General features: G+C 46.1%; 1 protein-coding gene across 4 annotated transcripts; it reads right to left on the bottom strand.

Moving 5' to 3' along the window:
- Positions 1 to 1742: 1742 nt before the first annotated feature.
- LOC137381320 (zinc finger protein ZFP2-like) lies at positions 1743 to 15007 on the bottom strand. 4 transcript variants are annotated; one of them, XM_068053709.1, is made up of 4 exons: positions 14562 to 15007; positions 14127 to 14273; positions 7100 to 7181; positions 1743 to 4050 (listed from the first exon to the last, which is right to left on the bottom strand). In XM_068053709.1, exon 4 carries the CDS (start codon positions 3714 to 3716, stop codon positions 2805 to 2807), a length of 912 nt encoding a protein of 303 aa, XP_067909810.1. In that variant the 5' UTR covers positions 3717 to 4050; positions 7100 to 7181; positions 14127 to 14273; positions 14562 to 15007; the 3' UTR covers positions 1743 to 2804. The 4 variants fall into 4 exon arrangements, with proteins under 4 accessions (XP_067909810.1, XP_067909813.1, XP_067909811.1 ...); XM_068053712.1 differs by lacking the exon at positions 7100 to 7181; XM_068053710.1 differs by lacking the exon at positions 14127 to 14273.
- Positions 15008 to 16499: the final 1492 nt, after the last annotated feature.

Raw genomic sequence — 16499 nt, 5'->3', positions numbered from 1 at the left:
TGGCGCAAAAGGAGACCATTCGGCCCATAGAGTCCATTCCGGCTCTCCACGGAGCTGTGCAGTCAGTTCCAGTCCCCGGCTTCATCCCCGTAGCCCTGCAAGTCTATTTCTGTCAGGTGGCCATCCAACCTCCTCTTGAAGTCATTGATAGTCTCCACCTCCACCACCCTTGTGGGAAGTGAGTTCCAAGTCATTACCACCCGCTGCATAAAAAAGTTCCCTCTGCATTTTTCCCCAAAACTTTCAATCTGTGCCCCCTAATCATTGTACGGTTTGTTAATGGGAACAGTGTTTCCTTGTTTAATTTAGCTAAGCCTGTCATAATCCTGTACACTTCTATTAAACCTCCCCTCAATTTCCTTTGTTCTAAGGTGGAATTTGAAATCAATAAATCTAGAATTAAAAGCTAGTCTAATGGTGACCATAAAACCATTGTCAATTGTTGTGCAAACCCATTTGGTTCACTAATGTCCTTTAGGGAAAGAAATCTGCCTGGCCTACATGTGACTCCAAAGCCACAGCAATGTGGTTGACTCTTAATGCCCTCTGAAGTGGCCTAGCAAGTCACTCAGTTCAAGGGAAATTAGGGATGGGCAATAAATGTTGGCCTAGCCAGCGATGCCCACATCCCATGAACAAATTAAAAAAAAGAAACCAGTTTTTCCAACCTAACCTTGTAACTAAAATCCTCCATCCCTGGAACCATTCTAGTAAATCCCCTCTGCACCCTCTCAAGGACCCTCACATCCTTCCTAAAGTGTGGTGACCAGAACCGGATGCAGTACTCTAGTTAGGGCTTAGCCAGAACTTTATAAAGGTTTAGCATAATTTCCCTGCTTTTGTACTCAATACCTCTAATTATGAAGCCCAAGATCCCATATGCTTTACCAACCATGCTCTCACTATGTCCTGTCACCCTCAAAGATCTATGCACATGCACCCCCAGGTTCTTCGGTTCCTGCACACTCTATAGAACTGTGACATTAAGTATATGTTGCCTCTCCCTATTCCTTCGGGCAAAATGCATCACCTCACACTTGTCAGTATTAAATGCCATCTCTCTGCCCATTCTACTAGCCTATCTATGTCTTGTTGCAGGCTGTTCATATATCATCCTTACTGTTTGCTGCACCCCGTAGTTTGGCGTCATCAGCAAATTTTTTAATTCTACTCTGTATTCCAAGATCCAAGTCTTTTACATGCAGCAAAAACATCAATGGCCCTAGCACCGACTGTTGGGGAACACCACTGTCTACCACCTTACTGCGACCCCCTGTTTTCTGTCCTTAAGCCATTTTTTTATTGAATTGGACACTGACCCTCCTATTCCATGAGCCTCAGTTTTGTTAACCAGCCTTTTATGTGGTACCTCATCTAATGCTTTTTTTTTAAAAATCCATATAAACAACATCCACCGCATTCCTTTCATCAAACTTCACTGTTATTCATCAAAAAATTCAATTAGATTAGTCAAGCATGATCTGTCATTTACAAGTCCATGCTGGCTATCCTTAATTTACTCAACCTTTCTAAGCGTTCATTGATATTTTCCATGATTATTGTTTCTAAAACCTTACCCACCACTGATGTTAAACTAAAATAAACCAAAATACTGCAGATGCTGGAATTCTGAAATACAAACAGAAAGTGCTGGAAATACTCTGCATGACTGGCAGCATCTGTGGAGAGAGAAGCAGAGTTAACGTTTCAGGTCTGTGACCTTTCATCAGAACTGGCAAAGGTTAGAAATTTATTTTATTTTTTTATTTTTATTTATTTAGAATTACAGCACTGAAACAGCCCCTTCAACCTACCGAGTCTGTGTCGACCATGAACCACCCATTTATACTAATCCTACATTAATCCCATATTCCTACCACATCCCCACCTTCCCTCAATTCCCCTACCACCTACCTAAACTAGGAGCAATTTACTTGTTACGGGTTTTAAGCAAGTGAAGTGGGTGTGGGGGTGGAAGAGAACAAAAATGAAGGTGTGTGATTGGGCAGAGGGCAGGAGAGATTAACTGACGAGGAGGTCATGGGGAAGAGGCAAAGGCAGTGTGCTAATGGTGTGGTGAAAGACAAAGCATTAGTGCAGAGTGTTAATGACAGAATAATGAACAGCTCTGTCCAAAAGCTGATGTTAAACTAACTTGCCTGCAGTTGTTAGGTCTATTCTTACACCCTTTCTTGAATAAGGAGTCACATTTGCAGCTCTCCAATCCTCTGGCACCTCCCCCATATCCAGGAAAGGTTGGAAGATTATGGTAAACCCTTCCACTATCTCCACCACAACTTCCGTTAGCAACCTGGAGGCAAGCCATCCAGACCAGGTTACTTATCTACCCTCAGATAGGCAGCCTTTCCATTATCTCCTCCCTCTCAATTTGTACCCTGTCCGTTGCCTCTCACTGCTTCTACCAATATTTTTTCAGATTACTCTTCCTTAGTAAACACTGATACAAAGTATTCATTAAGTATTTTAGCCTTGTCCTGTGCCTCTAAGCATATATTACCCTATTTGTCCCTAATAGGCCTAACTCCACCTTTTACTACCCACTTACGATTTACTTGCCAGATGATGATTTTTAGGTTGACCTTGAAGTAGCAGCTACTCTATCTGAAGTGGAGAATCCTAATCAGTGTATTTGAAAGTGAGACCAAATATGATAGGTTCAGACACTAAGTGAGAGATAGACAGACAGACAGAGAGATAAAGTGAAAGCCATTCAGCCAGTCAGACCTGCTCCACCATTGGGGTTATCACCAGAAACAAACTCCAACTATCCGAATTAACATGGTTCAGTCCTGAATGGGATTAACAGCAGAATCCAACCCCATCACTGATTTGTGAACTCGCTGATGTCTCAGCAGGTTGGATGAACTAATGAATCTCTTCCCACACACGGAACAGTTGAACGGCCTCTCCCCAGTGTGAATGCGCTGGTGTTCAATGACAGTGCATGAACGAGTGAATCCCTTCCCACACACATAACAGGTGAAAGGCCTCTCCCCAGCGTGAATGCGTTGATGTGTCAGCAGGAGTGATGACCGAGTGAATCCCTTCTCACACACGGCGCAGGTGAATGGCTTGTTCACAATGTGAGCTCGCTGGTGTATCTGAAGGTTGGACAATCGATTAAATCCCTTCCCACATATAGAGCAGGTGAACAGCCTCTCCCGAGTGTGAACGCGCTGGTGTCTCACAAGGTGGGATGACTTAGTGAATCCCTTCGCGCACACAGAGCAGGTGAATGGCCTCTCGCCAGTGTGAACTCGCTGGTGTGTCAGCAGGTGGGATGACCGAGTGAATCCCTTCCCACACACACAGCAGGTGAATGGCCTCTCCCCAGTGTGAACTCGCTGGTGTGTCTGCAGGGTGGATAATTGATTAAATCCCTTTCCACAAATGGAGCAGGTGAATGGCCTCTCCCCAGTGTGAACTCGCTGGTGTGTCTGCAGGGCGGATAATTGATTAAATCCCTTTCCACAAATGGAGCAGGTGAATGGCTTCTCCCCAGTGTGGATCTGCTGGTGTCTCAAAAGGTTGGATGACTTAGTGAATCCCTTCCCACACACGGAGCAGGTGAATGGCCTCTCCACAGTGTGAATGTGCTCATGAGTTTGCAGCTGGGACAGGGAAATAAATTCCTTCCCACAGTCCTCACATTTCCACTGTTTCTCCCTGATGCTGGTATCCTTGTGCTTCTCCATGTTGGATGATCAATTGAAGCGTCGTCCAGACACAAAGCACATGCAGTTTCATCCCGATGTGAATGGTGCAATACTTTTTTCAGGCTGTGTAACAGGATAGAGCTTTTACCACAGTCAGTGCACTGGAACACTCACTCGGGTGTGTGTGTCTCAGTGCTTTTCCAGTCACACTGATGTTTGAAATCGTTTTCCACACACAGAACTGACAAACATTTCTCCTTCCACATTCAAAGGCCAATCAGGTCCTAATGAATCGACCAACTCTGTCAGATCTTGATGTGATGTTTGGTTTGAGCTTCCCCCATCTGCAAAGTCTTCCCTTCTAATAAATATCCTGTAAAAGGAGTTTACAAAAGTCATCACCGTAAGTACAGGACAGAAATTCAGAACAGACAATTCTAGTTTCTATGGTACAATTTTTCTTCTCTTGTTCCCCAAAGCTGTAAATCTCCGTCCCACACATTCTCGCTTCTCCCTGTGCTGAAACCTAAACCCATCTGCACCATTACTTTCCTCCACTGCTAGCTTTCTCCCTCCCTCAACTCTGGCTGGGTTCAGTTCTCCAGCCCGTGTGCAGAGTGAGAATAAAATCAATGAGTCAATGATTTTCTGTCTGGTCACTGGGAGCCTGAAGCCCCACCCACACTGTGCCATCATCAAGATGGCCGCTCAACCATGGCAGCAGCCATTAACCTAGGCCTGTTCCCAGGAAAATAGCCCCAGAGCAAATGCGGGACTGGGAGCTTCTTATGCGGAGCTTGAGGTCTACACCAGGTGTTTTTGAAGCCTCCTCGCCCACCCGCCTGCTCCATTCCTCCCCTGCACCCCACAGACTCTCACCCAGCACTCACATGGCTCTAATCAAAGTGACACTACGCATGCTCCAGATACAGTCCAGCATGAATGGGAAATAATTTTCTGTGATCCGCTTGAAATGACTGTATTAATGGGTTTTCAGCTCAGATGGGCAAATGAATCCATTCCCACAGCGCATACGAACGTAAGAACAAGGAGCAGGAGTAGGTAATTCAGCCCTCGAGCCTGCTCCGCCATTCAATAGGATCATGGCTGATCACATCTCAGCCTCAACTCCACTTTCCTGCCCGTTCTCCATAACCCTTCAACCCATTACTAATTAAAAATCTGTCTCTCTCCTCAAATTTACCCAATGTCCCGGCACCCAATGCACTCTGGGATAGTGAATTCCACAGACTCACGACCCTTTGAGAGAAGTAATTTCTCTTCATCTCTGTTTTAAATCTGCTACCCCTTATCCTAAAACTATGACCTCTCATTCTAGATTGCCCCACAAGAGGAAACATCCTCTCTATATCTACTTTGTCAATCCCCTTAATCATCTTATATACCTCAATTAGATCTCTTCTCATTCTTCTAAACTCGACAGAGTAAAGGCCTAAACTGCTCAATCTCTCTTCATAAGATAAACCCCTCATCTCTGGAATCAATCTAGTGAACCTCCTCTGAACTGCCTCCAATGCAACTACATCCCTCCTCAAGTAAGGGGACCAAAACTGTACGCAATACTCTAGTTTGTGGTCTCACTAATGCCTTGTACAGTTGCAGCAACACTTCCCTACTTTTATACTCTATTCCTTTAGCAATAAATGCCAAAATTCAATTTGCCTTCCTTATTACCTGCTGCACCTGCATACTAGTTTACTGCGATTCATGCACAATGACGCCCAGATCCCTTTCTATTCTTCCGACCAAAATAGATAATCTCACACTTATCCACGTTAAACTCCATCTGCCAAATTTTGGCCCATTCACCTAACCTATCCATATCCATTTGTAAATTTCTTATTTCTTTATTGCAACTTACCATCCCACCTATTTTAGTGTCATCGGCAAATCTGGCTCTTGTACCTTCTATCCCTACAGCCAAGTCATTAATATAGATTGTAAATAGTTGGGACCCGAGGACCGAACCCTGTGGCACCCCATTAGTTACATCTTGCCAACCAGAAAAAGACCCATTTATCCCAACTCTGTTTTCTCTTGGTTAGCCAATCCTCGATCCAAGCCAATAAATTGCCCCTAACCCCATTTACACTATTCATTCAGGTGCACGCAGGAGTCACATAGGTCAGACAAGTTGAACGTGCGTTGACCTACAGAATATGTGCACTATTTCTCACCCTGTGATTGGTTCTTTTTCATTCTATATAGGAACATAGGAAATAGTAGCAGGAGTAGGCCGTGCAGCCCCTCGAGCCTGCTCCGCCATTCAACTAGATCATGGCTGATCTTCTTCCTCAAAGCCATTTTCCTGCACTATCCCCATATCCCCTTGATATCTAGAAATCTATCGATCTCTGTCTTGAACATGCTCAATGACTGAGCCTCCGCAGCCCTCTGGGGTAGAGAATTCCAAAGATTCACAACCCTCTGTTGTGAAGAAATTTCCCGTCATCTCAGTCCTAACTGATTGGCCTCTTATCCTGGGACTGCGCCCCCGTGTTTTAGATTCCCCAGCCAGTAGAAACAACCTCTAAGTGTCTACCCTGCCAAGCCCCTTCGGAATCTTGTACGTTTCAATGCGATCATCTCTCATTCTTCTAAATTCCAGAGATTAAAGGCCCAATTTGCTCAGCCTACCATAGGATAACCCTCTCATCCCAGGAACCAATTTAGTGAACCTTCGCTGTACTGCCTACAAAGCAAGGATATCCTTCCTTGGATATGGAGACTAACATTGCACACAGTATTCCAGGCGTGGTCTCAGCAAAACCCTGTACTATTGTAGCAAGACTTCCTTATTCTTGTACTCCAATCCTCTTGTTCCAAAGGCCAACATGCTATTAGTCTTCCGAATTGCTTGTTGTATCTGCATGCTAACTTTCTGTGTTCCTTACATGAGTGTTTCGAAGTCCCTCTGGACATCAACATTTACAAGTTTCAAGCCCTTTAAAAAATATTCTGCTTTTCTATTCTTACTACCAAAGTGAATAACCCACACTTCCTCACATTATACTCCATCTGTCATCTTGTTGCCCACTCACTTAACCTGTCTATATCTCTTTGCAGCCTCTCTGTGTCCTCCTCACAGCTCACATTCACACCTAGCTTTGCATCATCAGCAAACTTAGATGCATTACTCTTGCTCTCTTCATCAAAGTCATTAAAATAGATCGTAAATATCTGAGGCCCTTTCTGGTGCAGTTATTCTATTTTCCCCTCATTAGATGAATGTAATTAATTTGAAAAGGTTTAAAAATGACAAGCAATCTTGTTAAATATTAAGCCCTGGAGCAGGAATCACACCCTAGCCACATTGGAGAGAGCATCAAATTCAAAACAGTAGACTACCAGTAACACAGTGCAAGCTTAACAGCTCATCTATAATTGCTTACATTTCTTACCTTTGCTCTTTTTAGTCAGTTCTCAGACAGTTGTGGGGCTGGAGGAGATTACAGAGATAGAGAGGGCGAAGCCATGGAGGAACTTGAAAACAAGGATGACAACTTTAAAACTGAGGCATTAATTAACTGGGAGCTAATTTTGGCCAGTAAGCACAGGCATGATGGTGAACAGATCTTAGCATCAGGAAGGACAGGAACGGGTCAGCAGAGTTTTGGGTGAGCACAAGCTTAGGGAGTGTAAATTGGGGGAGGCTCGGCAGGATTGCAGTGGAATAGTCAAGGTTAGAGCAGCAGATGCACTGAGGCAGGAGCAGAGTCGGGCGATGTTACACAGGTGGAAACAGGTGGTCTCAGTGATGGTGCGGGTATGTAGTTGGAAGCGCATCTCAGGGTCAAACATATTACTCAGGTTGCAAACAGTCTGTTTCAGCCTCAGGTAGTTGCCAGGGAGAGAGAGATGGTGTTGGCAGCGAGGGAGCAGAATTTGTAGCAGGGACTGAAGAAAACCCAAGAAATAGGAGCCGGACTAGGAGGTTGCCCCTACAGCTCCTTGACCCTGCTCCGCCTTTCAATAAGACCATGGCTGATCTTATCTTGGCATCAGATCCACTTTTCTGCCTGCCCCTACAAATCCTGACTCCCCTATAGTTCAAACATCTGTCTATCTCAGCCTTGAATATATTCAATGACTCAGTCTCCACAGATCTCTGGGGTAGAGAATTCCAAAGATTAATGACCCTCAGAGAAGAAATTCCTCCTCATCGTTGTCTTAAAGGGGACATTCCTTATTCTGAAAGTCTGCTCTCCTAGTTCTAGATTTCCCCATGAGGAGAAACATCCTGTCAGCATCCACCCTATCAAGCCCCCTCGGAATCTTATATGTTTCAATAAGATCACCTCTCATTCATCTAAACTCCAATGAATACAGGCCCTACCTGCTCAACCTTTCCTCATAAAACAAACCCCTGCATCCCAGGAATCAGCCTAGTGAACCTTCTCCGACCTGCCTCCATTGCAAGCATATCCCTCCTTAAATAAGGAGACCAAAACTGTAGATGGGGTCTCACCAACATCCTGTACAGTTGCAGCAAGAAGTCCCTACTTCTATACTCCATCTCCCTGAAATGAAGGTCAACTTGCCATTTGCCTTCCTAATTTGATTTTGATTTGATTTAGAGACACAGCACTGAAACAGGCCCTTCGGCCCACCGAGTCTGTGCCGACCATTAACCACCCATTTATACTAATCCTACACTAATCCCATATTCCTACCACATCCTCACCTGTCCCTATATTCCCCTACCACCTACACTAGGGGCAATTTATAGTGGCCGATTTACCTATCAACCTGCAAGTCTTTTGGCTGTGGGAGGAAACCGGAGCACCCGGAGGAAACCCACGCAGACACAGGGAGAACTTGCAAACTCCACACAGGCAGTACCCAGAATCGAACCCGGGTCGCTGGAGCTGTGAGGCTGCGGTGCTAACCACTGCACCACTATGCCGCCTCCTAATTACTTGCTATCTTCTTGTGATTCATGAACGAGTGCATCCAATGCCTCTGTACTGCAGAATTCTGCAGTTTCTCCCCATTTAAATAATATTTTGCTCGTCTATTTTTCCTACCAAAATGGATAACCTTACATTTTCTCACATTAGACTTCATCTGCCAAATTTTTGCCCACTCATTTAATCTATCTAAATGCCACTGCAGAATCTTTGGACTGGATTTTGTGGAGGAGGCGGGGTTCCCGGCGGCGGGAGCCCCACCTAGGCATTTTTGTCCCCCCTGCCCCCGGAGCAATCTTCCATTGTTTTACTGCCTAAGTGTCCCGCATGGGTATCCCAATCCCTTTAACGATGGGGATTCCACTTCCAACAGCTGCCGGCCAATCCCAGAGAGGATACTTCATTTTATAAGACACCCTCCCAAAGTGGCACTTGCGCTTTGAGACCTTTCCAGAATCTAGGGAATTTTGGAAGATTACAACCAGTGCATCTGTCATCTCTCATTAGAGGCATCATTAGAGTCACTTACACCAAAGAATGAGGCCATTCAGTACATTGAGTCCATGCCAGCACTCCACCAAGCAATCCAGTCAGTCCCACTCCCCCACTCGATCCCCGTAGCCCTGCAAGTTTATTTCCTTCAAGTGCCTCTGCAGCCACTTCCTTTAAGACCCCTAGGATGCAGGCCATCAGGTCCAGGAGACTTGTCAGCCTTTAGTCCCATTAGTTTTCAGAGTACTTTTGTCATGCATCTGTCCATGACAGTATTGGTACGAGTGACCACTGCACAGTCTTTGTGGAGACCAAGTCCCGGCTTCATATTGAGGATCCCCTCCATCGTGTTGTGTGGCACTACCACTGTGCTAAATGGGATAGATTGCGAACAGATCTAGCAATGCAAAACTGGGCATCCATGAGGCGCCTTGGGCCATCAGCAACAGCAGAATTGTACTCAATCACAATCTGTAACCTCATGGCCCAGCATATCCCCCACTCTACCGTCATCATCGAGCTGGGAGACCAACCCTGATTCAATGAAGCATCACCATACATACCTCAAAATGAGGTGTCAACCTGGTGAAGTTAAAACCCAGGGCTACTTGCATGCCAAACAGTGTAAGCAGCATGCGATAGACAGAGCTAGGCGATTCCACAACCAACGGATCAGATCTAAGCTCTGCAGTCCTGCCACATCCAGTCATGAATTGTGGTGGACAACTAAACAACTAACTGGAGGAGGTGGCTCCACAAATATCCCCAACCTCAATAATGGGGGAGCCCAGTACATGAGGGCAAAAGATAAGGCATTTGCAACAATTTTCAGCCAGAAGTGCCAAGTGGATGATCCATCTCGCCTACCTCGAGGCCCCCAGCATCACAGATGCCAGTCTTTAGCCAATTCGACTCACTCCATGTGATATCAAGAAATGAAGGCACTGGATACTGCAAAAGCTATGGGCCCTGACAACATTCCAGCAGTAGTACTGAAGACCTGTGCTTCAGAACTTGCCACGCCCCTAGCCAATCTGTTCCAGTACAGGAATAACACTGACATCTACCCAGCAATGTGGAAAATTGCCCAGGTTTATCCTGTACACAAAAAACAGGGCATATCGAACCCAATCAATTACTGCCCCATCAGTCTACTCTCAATCAACAAAGTGACAGATGGTGTTGTCGACAGTGCTTTCAAGCTGCACTTGCTTAGCAATTACCTGCTCAGTGACCGCGGGGGCCATCAGCTCCTGACCCCATTACAGCCCTGGTTCAAAAATGGACAAAAGAGCTGAACTCAAGGTGAGGGGAGAGTGACTCTCCTTGACATCAAGGCAGTATTTGACCGAGTATGGCATCAAGGAGCCGTAGCAAAACTGGAGTCAATGGGAATCGGGGGAAACTCTCCACTGGTTGGAGTCATACCTAGTGCAAAGGAGATGTGGTTGTTGGAGGTCAATCATCTGAGCTCAAGGACATCATTGCAGGAGTTCCTCAGGGTAGTGTTCCAGGCCTAACCATCTTGAGCTGCTTCATCAATGATCTTCCTTCATTCATAAGGTCAGAAGTGGGCATGTTCGCTGATGATACAATCTTCAGCACCATTCACAACTCCAATAATGAAGCAGTCAGTGTAGAAATGCAGCAAGACCTGGACAATATCCAGGCTTGGGCTGATAAGTGACAAGTAACTTTCATGCCACACAAGTGCCAGGCAAAGACTATCTCAAACAAGAGAGAATCTAACCATCTCCCCTTGATATTCAATGGCATTACAATCACTGAATCCCCCATTATCAACATGCTGGGGGTTACCAATTGACCAGAACTGAACTGGAGTAGCCATATCACGAGCATGGCTACAAGAGCAGGTCAGAGGCGAGGAATCCTGAGGTGAGTAACTCACCTCCTGACTCCCCAAAGCCTGTCCACCATTTACAAGGCACAAGTCATAATTGTGATGGAATACTCTCCACTTGCCTGGATGGGTGCAGCTCCAACACTCGAAGCTCGACACCATCCAGGACAAAGCAGCCCGCTTGACTGGCGCCCCATCTACAAACATTTATTCCCTCCACCACTGAGTACAGTGGCAGCAGTGTGACCCATCTACAAGATGCACTGCAGCATCGCGCCAAGGCTCCTTGGATAGCACATTCCAAACCCGCGACCCCCATTGCCTAGAAGGACAAGGGCAGCTGATGCATGCGAACACCACCACCTGCAAATTCCCCTCCAGGCCACACACCATCCTGATTTGGAAATATCGCCGTTCCTTCACTGTCGCTGGATCAAAATCCTGGAATTCCCTTCCTAACAGCATTGTGGGTGTACCTACCTCACATGGACTACAGCGGTTCAAGAAGGCAGCTCACCATCACCTTCTTGAGAAATTAGGGGTGGGCAATAAATGCTGGCCTAGCCAGTGAGGCACACATCCCACGAACAAATTTTAAAAAGCATTTTACGAGTGATTGTTTTTATCATTCCACCCTCTCTTTTGCCCCCTAATTCTCTACTATTTTTGGGATGCTTTTAGTGTCTTCTACCATGGAGACAGATACATCTTCGAAGGAACCAACACATACTTTCAGCTACTCTCTTCCTTTTTACATGCTTGTAGAAACTCTTATCTGTTAGTATACTTATTGCGAGCTGACCCCGAGTTTCCGGACACTTGTCATTTTAATTCTCTGTCCCACTCCTACTCTGACCTCCCTGTCCTCGGCCTCCTGCACTGTTCCAATGAAGCTCAATGGGAGCTCGAGGAACAACAGCTCATCTTTCAATTTCAACAGAATTCAGCAGTTTCTGTACCAGAGTTGTTGAGATCTGGAATGCTCCATCTAGAATCAGGTTCCACCACCTTTTTATCAGCAATTTTAAAAGGAAAGTTGACAGATATTTGAGAATGAGGAATTTACAGGATTCCAAACAATAACTGGGTGTGTGGGACTAAGCACGACTAATCTTTCAAAGAGCCAGCACAAGCACAAAGGGTTGAACAGCCTCCCTCTGTGCTGTAAGTTTCTATGATTCTAGGAATTGGCCATTTAGCCCCTTGAGCCTGTTCCACCATGCAATGAGATCATGGCTGATCTGTGACTTAACTCTATATACCTGCCTTAATACCTTTGGTTAGCAAAAATCTTATCAATCTCAGATTTAAAATTAACATCGATCTAGCATGAACTGCTGTTTGTGGAAGAGAATTCCAAACTTCTACCACCCTTTGTGTGCAGAAGTGTTTCCTAACTTCACTCCTGAACGGTCTGGCTCTAAATTTTAGGCTATCCCCCTAGTCTTAAATTCTCAACCAGTGGAAACAGTTTCTCTCCAACTACGGCGCAGTGGTTAGCACCACAGCCTCACAGCTCCAGCGACCCGGGTTCAATTCTGGGTACTGCCTGTGCAAGTTCTCCCTGTGACCGTGTGGGTTTTCGCCGGGTGCTCCAGTTTCCTCCCACCGCCAAAGACTTGCAGGTGATAGGTAAATTGGCCATTGTAAATTGCCCCTAGTGTAGGTAGGTGGTAGGGGATATGGGATTACTGCAGGGTTAGTATAAATGGGTTGTTCTTGGTCAGCACAGACTCGGTGGGCCGAAGGGCTTGTTTCAGTGCTGTATCTCTAAATATAAAATAAAATACCCTGTCAGCTCCAATTAATATCTTGAAAGCTTTGATCAAATCACCCCTTAATCTTCTGAATTCCAGTGAATACATCCCTCAGAGTGAGATGATGCATTTTGGCAGAAGGATTAGAGAGTGGCAACATATACTTAATGGCACAGTTAGAACTTTGCAGGTGGAAGGAAATATTGAGAGTGTAGTTAGCAAAGCATATGGGATCTCGGGCTTCATAATTAGAGATAGAGTTTTTCTTATTCTTTCATGGGATGTGAGCATCACTGGCAAGGTCAGCATTTATTGCTCATCCCTAATTGCCTTTGAGAAGGTGGTGGTGTTCCCATGCAGTTTCTTCCCTTGTCTTTCTAGGTGGTAGAGGTCATGGGTTTGGAAGGTGCTGTCTAAGGTGCCTTGGTGCATTGCTGCAGTGCATCTTGTAGATGGTACACACTGCTGCCACTGTGTGTCAGTGGTGGAGGGAGTGAATGTTTGTGGCTGGGGTGATAATCAAGTGGGCTGCTTTGTCCTGGATAGTGTCAAAATTCTTGAGTATTGCTGGAGCTGCACCCATCCAGGCAAGTGGAGAGTATTGAATCACACTCCTGACTTGTGCCTTGTAGATGGTGGGCAGGCTTTGCGGAGTCACAGGAGGTGAGTTACTCGCCGCAGGATTCCTAGCCTCTGACCTGCTCTTGTAGCCACAGTATTAAATGGCTACTCCAGTTCAGTTTCTGGTCAATCATAACCCCCAGGATGTTGATAGTGGGGGATTCAACAATCGCTGAATGTCAAGGGGAGATGATTAGATTCTCTCTTGTTGGAGATGTTCATTACCTGGCATTTAAGTGGCAAGTAACATTCATGCCACGCATCAGCCAAGCCTTGATGTTGTCCAGGATTTGCTGCTTTTCTACACGGACTGCTTCAGTATTGGAGGAGTCACGAATGGTGCTGAACATTGCGCAATCATCAGTGAACATCCCTACTTCTGACTTTATGATTGAAGGAAAGTAATTGCTGAAGTAGCTGAAGATGCTTGGGCCTAGGACACTACCCTGAGGAACTCCTGCAGTGATGTCCTGGAGCAGAGATGATTGACCTCCAACAACCACAACCATCTTCCTTTGCGCTTGGTACGACTCCAAACAGCGGAGTTTTCCCCGATTCCCATTTATTTCAGTTTTGCTGGGTCTCCATGATGCCATACTCAGTCAAATGCTGCCTTGATGTCAAGGGCACTTGAGGGAAATAAACTTTAGAAAGTTACTATTGAATCTGCTTCCAGAACCCTTTCAGCCGGTGTATTCCAGATCATAGCAGTTCACTGCATAATTTTTTTCCTCATGTCTTCTCTGGTTCTTTTGTCAATGACCTTAAATTTGGGTCGTCTACTTACCAATCTTTGTGACACTGAAGAGGGTTGTAGGGCTGGAGGAGGTCACAGAGATGGGGAGGGTGAGGCCATGGGCAGAATTGAACAAAAGGATGAGAATTTTATAGGCTGAAGCCACCAAGCCTCTCCCCGCATGCAGAATGTGATTCACTGCAAACAGAAAGGATGTTTTTTAAGTAATAAATGTGCAGAAAGGTGAGAGTTTGTTTCTCTAAATATCACAACAGATACATAATGAAGGGGAAATCAATCTCTGTATCTCCAACTGACAGAGACATGGAAACACCTGCTCCACTTGGCATTGAAGTGTCTGAAACGCAGAATTGGAATTCCAGGAAAACAAAATACTAACAAATGTTAAAGCGCTTTGTTGATAAAATAAACATAGATTTAACTTTGAAAGGATAAATTTTTTGCTAGGGGTTCACATTGACTCACCTGATTGGCAGCCTCAAGTTCCAGCCCTCAGAGCCCCGCGATTGCTGACAGAAGCCGCTGCTCCCTTGGCCCTCGGCCTCTGAGCTTCTTCCTGTTACTTCCCAGGACAATCAATCTGCTCTCGGCAACATGACCCTGCCAGAGGGGCTCAGAGGGAAAAAAACAAATGAGGCCATGAATCTGAGTTGGGAAATACAATGAGAGAAACACAATTCAATCTATAAACTGAGCGCAATCTCAGCGGCTCTCAGGCCCCGAATCAGAGCCGCTGAGACCGGCGAACGTACAGACAGAGCCCCGGGCGGGAAGGACCACATTTAATCCGATAGTGCGCCACCTTCCACGTTTCTTCTCTCGTTTCCACCAAGTCCGACTCGCAACAAAGGACAGGAACGACGCCGCCCAGAATGCCCCGCGCCCAGTCCTGGCGAAATCAGTACGTTGCAGAGTACTTTCTCGGGCGCAGAGGATTGTGGGAGCTATTTTTTTTAATTCATTCATGGCTGTGGGCGTCGCTGGCCAGACCAGCATTTAATGCCCATCCCTAATTGCCCTTGAGAAGGTGGTGGTGAGCTGCCTTCTTGAACCGCTGCAGTCCATGTGGGGTAGGTACATCCACAGTGCTGTTAGGAAGGGAGTTCCAGGATTTTGACCCAGTGACAGTGAAGGAACGGCGATATAGTTCCAAGTCAGGATGGTGTGTGACTTGGAGGGGAACTTGCAGATGGTGGTGTTCCCATGTATTTGCTGCCCTTGTCCTTCTAGTTGGTAGAGGTCGCGGGTTTGGAAGGTGCTGTCTAAGGAGCCTTGGTGCATTTCTGCAGTGCATCTTGTAGATGGTACACGCTGCTGCCACTGTGCGTCAGTGGTGGAGAGAGTGAATGTTTGTAGATGGGGTGCCAATCAAGTGGGCTGCTTTGTCCTGGATGGTGTCGAGCTTCTTGAGTGTTGTTGGAGCTGCACCCTTCCAGGCAAGTAGAGAGTATTCCATCACACTCCTAACTTGTGCCTTGTAGATGGTGGACAGGCTTTGGGGAGTCAGGAGGAGAGTTACTCGCCTCAGGATTCCTAGCCTCTGACCTGCTCTTGTAGCCACGGTATTTATATGGCTACTCCAGTTCAGTTTTCGGTCAATGGTAGCTCCTAGGATGTTGATAGTGGGGGATTCAGCGATGGTAATACCGTTGAATGTCAAGGGGAGATGGTTAGATTCTCTCTTGTTGGAGATGGTCATTGCCTGACACTTGTGTGGCGCGAATGTTACTTGCTACTTATCAGCCCAAGCCTGGATATTGTCCAGGTCTTGCTGCATTTCTACACAGACTGCTTCAGTACCTGAGGAGTCGCGAATGGTGCTGAACATTGTGCAATCATCAGCGAACATCCCCACTTCTGACCTTATGATTGAAGGAAGGTCATTGATGAAGCAGCTGAAGATGGTTGGGCCTAGGACACTACCCTGAGGTACTCCTGCAGCGATGTCCTGTAGCTCAGATGATTGACCTCTAACAACCACAACCATCTTCCTTTGCGCTAGGTATGACTCCAGCCAGCGGAGGGTTTCCCCCTGATTCCCATTGACCTGTTTTGCTAGGGCTCCTTGATGCCATATTCGGTCAAATGCTGCCTTGATGTCAAGGGCAGTCACTCTCACCTCACCTCTTGAGTTCAGATCTTTTGTCCATGTTTGAACCAAGACTGTAATGAGGTCAGGAGCTGAGTGGTCCTGGCGGAACCCAAACCGAGCATCACTGAGCAGGTTGTTGCTAAGCAAGTGCAGCTTGATGGCACTGTTGATGACACCTTCCATCACTTTACCGATGATTGAGAGTAGGCTGATGGGGCGGTAGTTGGCCAGGTTGGATTTGTCCTGCTTTTTGTGTACAGGACATACCTGGGCAATTTTCCACATTGCAGGGTAGATGCCAGTGTTGTAGC

This window comes from Heterodontus francisci, chromosome 22, assembly GCF_036365525.1.
Source record: "Heterodontus francisci isolate sHetFra1 chromosome 22, sHetFra1.hap1, whole genome shotgun sequence".
NCBI classification, from domain to species: domain Eukaryota; kingdom Metazoa; phylum Chordata; class Chondrichthyes; order Heterodontiformes; family Heterodontidae; genus Heterodontus; species Heterodontus francisci.
The sequence above is the reverse complement of the archived record's forward strand: the minus strand, read 5'-3'. Positions and strand labels throughout refer to the sequence as shown.

What these genes read in the sequence shown, in the direction of transcription:
- LOC137381320 (XM_068053709.1), bottom strand. Translation starts at nt 3,716, where the DNA reads ATGGAGAAGCACAAGGATACCAGCATCAGGGAGAAACAGTGGAAATGT.